The sequence below is a fragment of the Dinoponera quadriceps genome, unplaced genomic scaffold (assembly GCF_001313825.1).
Source record: "Dinoponera quadriceps isolate SergipeBrazil2010 unplaced genomic scaffold, ASM131382v1 scaffold396, whole genome shotgun sequence".
In the NCBI taxonomy this organism is placed as follows: Eukaryota; Metazoa; Arthropoda; class Insecta; order Hymenoptera; family Formicidae; genus Dinoponera; species Dinoponera quadriceps.
The window spans coordinates 42911-54124 of NW_014554609.1; the positions used below are offsets into that span (position 1 = coordinate 42911).

Here is an 11214-nt window from a genome sequence, read left to right on the forward strand (position 1 = left end):
CACGTTAAAACGTAAAGTGCATTTAAACTCCGAATAAGTACAATTTGATTCATGATTTAAAGTTTTATTCACAACTCGACCACGAGATATTTACTTTCGAAAATTATTTAATGACATTATATCACTATAAATAGACGAAATTTATTTATTTTTAATATTTCCGACCTTAAATCGAATACAGAATTCAATTTCGAAAAGTCGGAAACTTCGGACTTGCGGAAAAATGGAGCGATTGTCGAAACTGCTCCTGCTCCTATTTAATTGAACATTGCAACTATTGAGATTCTCGAAGTAACGACACGTTCATTCTTATGCGAGTCGTGCAAACGAGAACATTAATTACGATTATTCGTTATTTATTACAAGTCATATAAACCTAGTATATAAGTGATCGGCATGTTTTTGATAGTCAAACCGTTAAACTTATTACGGAATCAAAAGGTCTGTTCGTTTTCACTGCACCGCTGAACCAGTGCAATAAGTTGAAGTGAAAAAAACATATACTTGTCTCGCTTCAACTTATTGCACTAGTTCAGCGGTGCAGCAAAAATGAACAGTTATTGTATACCTAGCTCATTGTGAAAACAACTGGTACTCTAACATCACTGCGCTTGCGTGGAATTTATTTCTTCGTTTGGAAACACACCGTGATCGACAGTTTTGGCGGTAAGAGCGACTGGGAACATCTAACCGTACGTAAGATGGAAAAAAGAGAATCTTTGTTGAAGCTGTTCCAGGAGTTAGGCTGCACAGTTGAAAATGACACTGTTCTCGAGAAATGTAAGCATTCCTTTGATTCTCTCAGTTCATAAAAATAAGATTCTCGTCGAAATTATGGTCTTGTATCACGAGCTGCATTCTAACTTGAGTTTATTACATTTACGATAAATATGAAGTTCCTTGAAACTTTTATTTTAGTTGCGTTGAAAGTAAAATCATCGTATTATATGATCGGGTGTATCTTCCATAAAATGATCGTAACTGAACATTTGTCATAAAAGAGGTTATCTTTCTTTGCTCTCGTATAACCTTACTTTCACACTGGTAGGCTATCGAATAAACACAACATAGGTATATAGGATATTTAAAAGAATTGTCGGTTAAATTTGATTGCATTTGAATTGACTTGATCTACTAATATCGATTCAGTAATGTAAAAAATCAAATCGTAATCACAATTCCAACGGTGATGCAATTCTTTCTACATATTAGCAGAAAATTTTGTATTTCTTAATTTATATTTGCCAGATTTATTTATATTAGAAATATTAAAAGAATGCGGTTGTATAATAAGATTTATTATTAGAAAGTCGATGTAATGTTTTCATTGGAATTGATCATTGTAATGGTTGTGTTACAGGTTTCGAGCTGTGCGAATTATACAGCGTGGACGTGGAGAAACTTACAGAATTGTGGCTTACATTTTGCATTAATAATGGCAACAATATTGATGCTGATATTAATCCCACTGTCAAAGCTCTCATTGAGATGGAAAATGCAATACTGAAAAAAGATTACAAGCCAGATAATCCAACTGGGGAAAATTGTGTGGAACTGCAACAAAATACAAAGGATGAATTCTTTATTATTAAAGATGAAGTCTTGTAAGTTCTTTAATATTTTATTAGATATTCTGAGAGACATGTTATTCTGACATGTATCATGTTTCTTTGTTTATATTTATAATTATTAACATGTAATACCTTACATATGATTATTATAGTGAAACTGATGATGTGCTTAGCATGTATGGCTATTCTGAGGCTCAACCATCTAAGGTGAGTTTTTATTATTTCTTTATTTATTATTTATATTTTTTCCTTAATTTATGTAGAAAATAGTAATAATCTCAATCAAAATTTTCTCAAGTCCTGACAAAAGTCCTGTACTGACAAAATTAATCTGCTAAATTATAAGCGTTATTTAGAGATAATATATGTAACATCTATTTATACATATATATATTATACATATATATATTATATATTTATACATGTATATATTATATATATATATAATATATTTATACATATATAACATATATTTAGTGTCTCTATTATCAATTTGATCAAGTGTCATAGTAGTGAAGTGATGTCAAGTACATAAAAAGATAGCAGGTAATATATTTTATATTCCACACGTCTAAGTCCATGTTTTGAACTCTTTTTTTTTTATCGATAAAAGTGCCTTAAATGTGACTCATCCAATCAGGTGGTTCCCAAACCACTTTTTGAGACATATTTATCAATAAAAGAAAGTTCACAATACCCTAAGCTTCAAATATAAAATACATGTACCCAATTTTATCTTGATAATACTCAAAGGGGGAAAATTAAATTAAAAATAAATAAGAAAGAATACAAAATTGTCAGATGTTATTACGATAATTATATGATGGAAAATAATTTAAAGTTGCAAAAGTAATTTTATTATTCTCAACATAGATCAGACGATTGTTCCTTAGAAATATATTCTTCCATAGAAATATATTCTTTTTCATATTTAATATTTAGATGTAACATTCGTAGTAATTTATATTGAATTTTTATATTTCTTTTATGGTATTATATGCTGAGTCACTTGACGCGTATGTCGAGGTCGATGCAAACATGTCTATTACAACTCGTTACTTTTTTCCAATCTGCGTAATTATCGATGTTACCGCGAACATAGCAGGTTCCACTGCGTAGATCTCTTTTATCTAAATTTTTTTAACTTTTATTTCGCTTCGCACGTATATGTGCGCGCGTGTGTGTGTGTGTGTGTTATTACAATCAGTATCCCCTGTGCTATTTCGTTCATGGCGTAGAATGATCTCCTGCGAAATGTAGAGTACATGATGTACTTCGGAAGTTCTCGGCTGTCTATTTTAACCTGAATAGACGACTTCATATCCTTTCGAAGAAACGCCGTGACGGAGTAGCATTGTTCCGGCAGGCACTCCGGTACGTGGATGATTTACGTCGTTCTGGCAACACTGTCTCGCATTCTTCGCACGGTCGATCCTCGGTCGATCTATAGAATGCCCGTTGTCTTTCTCTGACTCACGTATCGTGCGTGAACGCGCGGTTCTTTTCACAATGCCACGCTGCGTTCGCGAAAAGATCGCGCGTCTGTGCCAATTCTTCCTGTTAGGATTCCGTGTCGGAAGTTCGTCCGATCAACGAAAGATTTCTGAAACGTCGCATCGCGCGCATTCCATTTGCCAGCAGGTGATCTTCTCTCTCTCTCTCTCTCTCGTTCTTCGGGGGGCATAGGAAGAAGAAGAAACAGCGGCGTCGTTACAGGATCTCGCGTGGTGGCACCGTAATTCCCGCCACAAAAATCACCCAGGTAGATTACCCCGCCGTTATCCCCACCCCGCTGTCGCCCCGCTTTCTCTCTTACAAAGGATACTCCGGCACTCGAGGAGGGAAGGGGGCGACCCGTTTCTATTGGCGGAACGAGGATAGAACGTGTCGCTTCGTCGGGAGAGGGATCTCCCTCTCCTCCCCTCTCGCCATTACCGAGAGAGCCGAGCAGATTTCTTTCGAAGGGCACGATTTCAGTTTTCAAGGACCTTGTTGTACCGTCCGCCAGCTTGTTCGCGTGCGCATCACTTCGGCGGACAAAAGCGTCGGGCAAAATCTGCCGGTGCGATCGCGTCTCTCATTTAACACTTCGTCCCGCTGATGTACATCGTAATTGTATCTTTATCATCGCAGTGATACAAGCTCGGCTCGGTATCTCGATGGCGTCGCCGACGCGACGCCACCATCGGCAGCAGGGGGAGGGGGGGAGGACCGAGAGCGGTCGCAGTTCTACCTCGGATTCCAGCGCGTCCGAACGATCGAAGCGCGTCAGAGTTACGTCAATTCGCGAATCGTAAAGATCTCGGATATTTCGCCGGCTGTGTGTCCTCGCCGAGGAGATTACGAAGGAGAGTGCAGGAGACGGTTACGTGGTTGGGAAAGAGAGAGAGAGAGAGATAGATAAAGAGAGAGCGCCAAGCGAGCGGCGACGTTGGCGGCCATGATGGATTTCGGCGCGAGTGAAGCTCGAGAACGCGAGTCGTTTCCGTTGCCGATCGCGCGGCTCGATTCGCTCGGTATCCTTCGTCTACGGCGAGAAGTCGTCCGGATATCGCGTTCATTCGCACCGAGTGAGATACGCGTCATCGTGAAGGCGGAGTCCGATCGGCCAGCGATCAACATGACGGGCATGCTGGAGAAATACGGTCGCTCCAGCGATTAACCTCGCTTTCGCGAGCGTTGCGCGACTTGGGCGCGCATGCGCGGTCGTGGGAAAGGAAGCCGCGACGCAGGCGTGCGGCGCGCGGGTATACGAGTGCGTCGACCGTTCGTTCGGTGAATCCTGGATCGCGCGCTGCCTGTTGCTGCAACCTGTTGCACCCACGATGAATGGTACCGCGTGACGATAGGAACGTAATAATTAACGTAAGAACCTTTCCGGTGTATCTGTGGCGTTAACTAAAAGTTAAATATCGATGGATATCAGTTTCGATTCTCTCTTGCCTCTTATGTGTTTGTATCATTTATTTCTACGATTATATATTATATTATATATANAAGCTTTTTATCGAGGAACCTGTAAATCTAATTTTACCTTAGTAGTTCTTGAACTGAGAACGTCGTGTACACTTGTCTGGTAAACGGATATTTGCAATAAAAACACATTCGATCTTTCTCCTCTTTTCAAAATTGAGATTTTCCAGAGAAGTCGCACTCATGGTTAAAGATTCTCAGGATATGCTTTTAAAGTCAGTAATTATCTTATTGCAATTACGGGAGTTAGTTGTCGTTTTGCAAACTTCAAGCTGGAGTTTCGGGGAAGTACGTATTTAACGATAAATAAACTTCGATTATACTTAATATTTTGGTTTTTGAAGTATTATTTACTTTTAACGACAAACATAATCTTCCACAAAGTCCGATTTAATTTGCTATCATTACAGCTGATACCTTATCATTATTTCTCAACTAATCTTCTAATCTAAAACTCGGTGATTTCATTGTGTTTATTTAAAATTAGAAAATTTTCCAAAACATAATTGTATCTTCTTTTCGTTCTTAGTTTCCGTACGAACGTTCTAAGCCTTTCTGAATCTAGTAAAATGAAAATTACACAAAGTAAGACCTCGACATTTGATGCTTTCGACACACGGAGTTAAAAGGGTAATTTAAATTTTCCTCCGGAAACCTTTCACTGGCTACGTTAAACCTGCCTTCCGTCGGTTTTCATTTGTTCGTTCATTCATTCGTTCATCGTTGCCCGCGTGTAACTTTCTCTGCTCGATCGGTGAATCGTCGAGAACAGCCGTCTGTACACGCGGCGTTCCTACCGATAAGCGATGCGAGCAACTCGCATTCCATATTAGATATCACGTTCTTCGAGCACACGGTTTCCTCGTGCGCCGCCTGTCCGCCCGTTCGTGGTGTCTCCGCCAATTAAGTGCAATTGAACAACAACTGTTACCAATCTCTTCCCTCGCCCGCACGGCTTTCGGTCCGTCGCACTTTTCTTTCATCTCTATTCTTCGTACCATGTGGTGCGTGACTCAGATGTAAGACAGATCAATATATGTATATATATATGTATATATATATATATATATATCGTGTGCATACTGAACGAACGAACGAACGCGGTCGGTCGACTGGTCGGTGGCGGTTAGAGTAGCCCCCTTCTTCGGTGGCGAAGCGCGAGTGTAACTGGCCAAAATCGAACGTACTTTCCCACGGTCTGAGAACAAACGAATGAAAGGTGTCAAGGATAATCGAGACAAGTCGGGTAGAGCAGAGGAGCGAAATGACAAGGAAGGGAGAGGACAGCGCTGTATCAATCGGCGCCGGACACTTCTCGATCCGTAAATAATTACGGGATTAATTCAACTGCATGACGAAGCGTTTAGGAAGTCAGAAGTCCCGAGAATCGGATGTTCCTAAAAGCTTTCAGAAGGCTTCGAACGTTTCAAACGTGTATTGAAAATTTCGTGAAACTTCGAGAATCTTAACGGTCAATTATTGTTCATTACACGGTCAATTATTCACACACACACACACACAAATGTTAACATCGAGTATTTATCTAAATCTTGAGATAAATTAGAAAAATGAAATCTGATATAATTGTCGTGAGTTCAACTTTCGAAGCTACAGATACATTGGACTGGACAGATATAAAGGACCTCGCTAGAGGAAACGATTGGACGTCGCGTTTCTTTTGTCACCGGGTAGGGGCAAAGATCACTTTCGCATGTTTGTAGCATCGAAATCTGATCTCACCGAAGTAATACCGGTTTTAGCTCCTCATTTTGAACCGCCGAATATACATCTCGTCGGTGGTTCAAGATTCTTTTTGCCGAGAGGCCGAAATATATATTTTCGTCCGAAGAGCAAGGGTCTTGCCAGGTACGTTTTGCCAGGCGGGAAGGCACGCAAGGTATATTTCCGTCGGGGACAAAAAGTTTGTTGTTTCGCCGCCGGGTCGGCACGGAAACCTTCGCAGTTCGTTGCGTGTCCACGAGGCGAGAAACGAAGTGAAAAAAAAGTGAGAGGTAGGGGCATGTCACGTGCGAAGCAACGTTACTCGGAACGTACGCGACTTGAGACGACGTGCGTTGCTGCAGCGGAGTGAGCCGGTCAACTGGATCTCGATTGAAAGACTGAGTTCTCGGCCGAACGTATCGGATGGCATCGGACGCGCACGAGTTGGGACCTTCTCCGAACTTGATTGAAACAATGCGTAATAAAGAAGCGGGCGTTAAGAACAGGCAGGTTAATCGCAGTTAACCTTTCTCATATGACGTCCGTTGCTGCCCGCGAAGCTAACGTATATGCTGCGAAATCGAGCATCTCACATGCGCCACGGAGAAGAGGAGCGACAGCGAGAGAAGACGGAGCGAGACGATCCCTCCGAATTTGCCGAATGAGTGGTGGTCTAGTGCACGGTTCGTTCAAGTTGTGACTAGATCCACACTCATTAAGCACGTTCGGACATCGCGTCGCAGCAATCACGCGCAACAATCGGCGAGATCGAGACGTATGTGCGCGCATATTATATAGAGCGGCCGATAAACAAGTCGAGCGCGTTTTCGAGCACTCGTGCTCGTAAACCGAGTCGGATCCGACATCGTGTCTTGACGGCAATTCGCGGGACTGAGTATCTTTCAGAATTCTTCATTACATCTTTTTAATTTTTTTGTTGAAAAATTTAAAATGAGCATTGTGTACGATGTCCGGTCGATAATTGCCGTTTTCGACTAAACATACGAAGCACGTTGAGTTGAATGATGGAGGGAAAAAAAAGCAATTCCATAGACGAGTATGAATGTGGTGCACGTTCTCGTTATGTCATTTCGTGACTAGATACATACTCGTCTATGGCAATCTGTCTTAGTATCGGGATTTCGTAAAATGAAATGATGTCCACGGAGCTTTATCGACGATAAGAGACCCTTGTTTCACTAGAGAATTGATAATAATTAGTCGAAATGTATAGAATTGTAACGATTCTATTTTCTTTAATTATTAATAATAATAATGTGTCTTGTAAAACTTGCGAAATTTGAAATATGCGATTTTTAGTAATAAACCCAACAAAATAAAATTGGTTATTTATTATTTGAAAGTAATCAAATACCATATAAAATTTCCTAATTAAGGTTCCGGAGTAAATACTACGACTGTCTTTGTGTTTTTTGCGTTATATTTTCAAATAAAAACAATGTATCCACAAAATGACGTTTATGTTTGACTCAACAAACTTGTTAAATCGGATGAACACTTTTATTCGAACAATCAATGAGTAGTCGTAAAATTAAAATTAATATCGAAGAAGTTAGAAAGAAAGATTCTGTCAAGTTAATTTTAACGACTATTTATTAATTGTATAAATAAATAAAATAAATTGTAATGAAAGAACAGTGTTCGTTTAACTTGAGAAGCGTGTTGAATTGATCACAATTATTATTTTGTGAATATATGTTTCGATTTGCAAGTATGACGCAAAAAATCCTCGCATGCGTTTTCCCGCTTCTAACGTCATTAAACAAAAAACAGTTATAGCGAGTTCTACAAAGCTTTAATCCTGTAGTGAATCTATTTTAATTAAGGATTATGCATACATGAATTATATTATGCATACATGGATTTAATTACGATGAATAACGTCACAACTTAATTACGATGAATTGACGTTGCGATAACTTATATAAAGTGATCTGAATATAGGTAACTCGTGTTATCTTTTGTTTCATTGTAGCGCATGAAAATACAGAAAAGTCCGGAAGTAGAGACGAACGCGGATACTTGGACCAAAGACACGACAAAAACTGCGGAGTTTTTACCAACTAGCTACGCCGAGAACTCGTAAGCAGATTAGAGAAATTTTAGTTTTATTTTTTTTTATTAAATTTTTTTTCTGAAACTACAAAATTTGCAACTAAATATCAGTCACACAATAAACCTGAAACAAGTACATAAATTTTAATATATAACAGAGAATAAGAATAATTTTTAGATTGAATGAATGAAATTTAAAAAAATCTCATATTTTTTTACACAGATATAAAGTATTTTTATCCTCTCGCTAATAAATATCTAATAAATTTCATATTGCGCATGATTATAAACCTATCTCGCAAAGTCACTTTAATATTGTATATCCAAAAGCGCACCGCCGAGTCAGCGCAATGCAACGGACAAAGAAAAGATCTTGCTCTCCACCGACGAGAAGAAAACCGCGATATCTTGGAAAAGGACGGGAGATTACAGCGAGGAAGTCATGAAGTCCGACGAACCGCACGTTCCTAGCGACGTTAGTTACATGTACGAGATCCTATCGAAGCAGGGAAATCTCCTCACATCTGTCTGCCGTAACCTGGGCAACCGACTGTTCAAAATGTGGTCAGCGACGAGCGGCAACGCGTCGGGTGACCTGCGTTACGTGAAAACTGTGCGGAGCGTGAGTCAGACGTACTTCCGCACCTTCGGCCGCGTCAACACGAACAAGCAGTCCGCGAACACGGTGACGTTGGAGGGTTGCACGAGGCGGAGGGGCGCCTCGGCGGCCGACTCGATTGAGCTGGACTTCCGGAATGTCAAACACTACTCGGTTTTCTCCGGTCAGATCGTGGCCGTTGAAGCTACGAACCCGGTGGGCGATACGCTCTACGCGAGGGAGATATTCGCGAAGGCGTACGCGCCGCCGACGTGCGCACCCAGGATCGAGTCGAGTATCAACATCTTCGTCGCGGCCGGTCCGTTCACCGCATCGAACAACATGCATTATCAGCCGTTGTGGGACCTGATGGAGAAGGTCGCGTCCGACGAGCCACACGTCCTGGTGCTCATTGGACCTTTCCTCGAGTACACGCACCCTGAGATACAGGATGGCCTCCTCAAGAACACGCATCAGGAACTCTTCGAGAAGACTCTCGCGAAGATAATGGAGTCAGTGAAGTAAGGCGCAGGATATTTTTACTTATTCGTAATAGTTCTCGCGATCGCAAACTCTTCGAGTTTTCGAGCCGATTTTTCTCTTTACGGAAATATCGAGACATTCCTTGCGGATTATTGAACGATTAAAAGTAATAACTCTTTGCAACTTGCCCGAGCAGCAGATGGATTCATTTCTCTCTGTTGTGTGATGTTACAGGAGGAGCACACAGGTCGTGTTGGTGGCTTCTAATCGTGACGCGTATCATGAACCTATTTTTCCCACTCCTCAGTATACCATTTTTAATAGAAAGTTGTTTCAAAACTATTCAAATTTGAAATTGATGCCGGATCCCTGTATATTGGACGTCTCTGGCTTGAAAATTGGTATCACGTCAGTCGATGTTATTAAGCATATCGGGAAAGAAGAGATATCGTAAGTGTCCCTTTATTTGTATAAATAACTTAACCAAACAAAAAATCAGCTCCAGATAAAATAAAGGAAAAACTTAATTTTCACTGAAAAATTAGATAAAAATCTATTAGAGAATTTTTTCCACGCTTTATATAATTTATATGTATTTATATATGTTTTTTCAGTGATATATCCGGCATGGATAGACTCGGCCGCCTGGCTGATCACGTGCTCGCACAAGGATGTTTCTATCCTGTTTATCCTCCGTCTGAGGATCTGAACGTCGACACGGAGCTGTGGGAAAAATATGCATTTTTCGATCAACAGCCACATGTGTTAATTCTGCCGTCCGATATGCGATGTTACTGCAAAGTAATCAACGAGTGCGTGACTCTCAATCCGGAACGCATGTATAAACACGCCTATGCTAGATTGTGTATAAAACCTGCCTTCTACGACAAGTGGAGTTCCGATAACGTCTTGTGCGAGATCGTCAAAGTTTGATGATTCCAAGGTACAACATAGAAATGATATCTATCTCGACCAAGTATAAAGGGTTCAATGCGACAATGCTTGACTACATTTTTCGAACAGTCGATTTTATTTCTTTAAAAATTCGTGAAAATAAGTTCAAATTTATAATTTAAAATAAAATACTTAAAAATGAGAACTTAATTTACAAGTAACTTGAATTCAATCTAAATAATTTTTTTAAGTTTTGATGAAGTTGGTTAGACTAGACTGTGTAACATTGTTACATTGAACTTTTCAATTGTTCGAAGAGTATATCCAACACACTACATGGCGAATGTGAGTATTTTTATACTGATCGAGGACCCGTATGAAGCGGTAATACTTTAGTATTGTACATAAGACACGTTAAGATACACGTACGTTGCTTAGTTATCCCACCTTGGCATCGTATGTTTCGTCATCGAACGTGTAAAAGTGTGCAGTTACATTTTTCCTAATATTATATTAAAAAAAAGCAATTAAATTTGTTACATTTTTAAATAGAGTCCGTTTTTCAATTACTTCCTTGTAGCATTCATCATTGAAGTGAAGCTGCAATCAATCGATCCTTATCCTCACTCACCTTCGACCTTTGATCTTTGAAAGTTCCTATTAAAAGACCGAAATGGAATGTCGGAAAAAAGAGAGGAGAGGAAAAATATGTCGAGTATCGGGTCTTTCAGTCTTACATTTATCCGCTTCAATAATCGGAAATAGATATATGTTCGATTACACGAGGCGAGCGAAGAGAATTCCACGCGACGAGGTGTAAAAAGTACAAGTGGAACGGACGAATTTCTTACCTCGTCGATTTCGGCACATTTCGCCATCCCGCACACGATGGCGCCA

The 11214-nt window shown here is 40.1% G+C and overlaps 1 protein-coding gene across 2 annotated transcripts; it reads left to right on the top strand.

Annotated features, from left to right (window-relative positions):
• The first annotated feature begins 630 nt into the window (after positions 1 to 630).
• Positions 631 to 10866, top strand: LOC106740557 (DNA polymerase alpha subunit B). 2 transcript variants are annotated; one of them, XM_014611728.1, is made up of 7 exons: positions 631 to 780; positions 1361 to 1604; positions 1724 to 1778; positions 8263 to 8369; positions 8673 to 9461; positions 9658 to 9873; positions 10038 to 10866. In XM_014611728.1, the coding sequence occupies exons 1-7, from the start codon at positions 702 to 704 to the stop codon at positions 10354 to 10356; spliced, it is 1809 nt and encodes a 602-aa protein (XP_014467214.1). In that variant the 5' UTR covers positions 631 to 701; the 3' UTR covers positions 10357 to 10866. The 2 variants fall into 2 exon arrangements, with proteins under 2 accessions (XP_014467214.1, XP_014467215.1); XM_014611729.1 differs by lacking the exons at positions 631 to 780; positions 1361 to 1604; positions 1724 to 1778 and adding an exon at positions 3444 to 4436.
• Positions 10867 to 11214: the final 348 nt, after the last annotated feature.

Excerpts from the sequence above, each read along its gene's own strand:
- LOC106740557 (XM_014611728.1), top strand. The coding sequence starts at position 702 with ATGGAAAAAAGAGAATCTTTGTTGAAGCTGTTCCAGGAGTTAGGCTGC. Across the intron at positions 8,370-8,672 it reads ACTAGCTACGCCGAGAACTC|CGCACCGCCGAGTCAGCGCA; the intron begins GTAAGCAGATTA and ends TATATCCAAAAG. Across the intron at positions 9,462-9,657 it reads AAGATAATGGAGTCAGTGAA|GAGGAGCACACAGGTCGTGT; the intron begins GTAAGGCGCAGG and ends GTGATGTTACAG.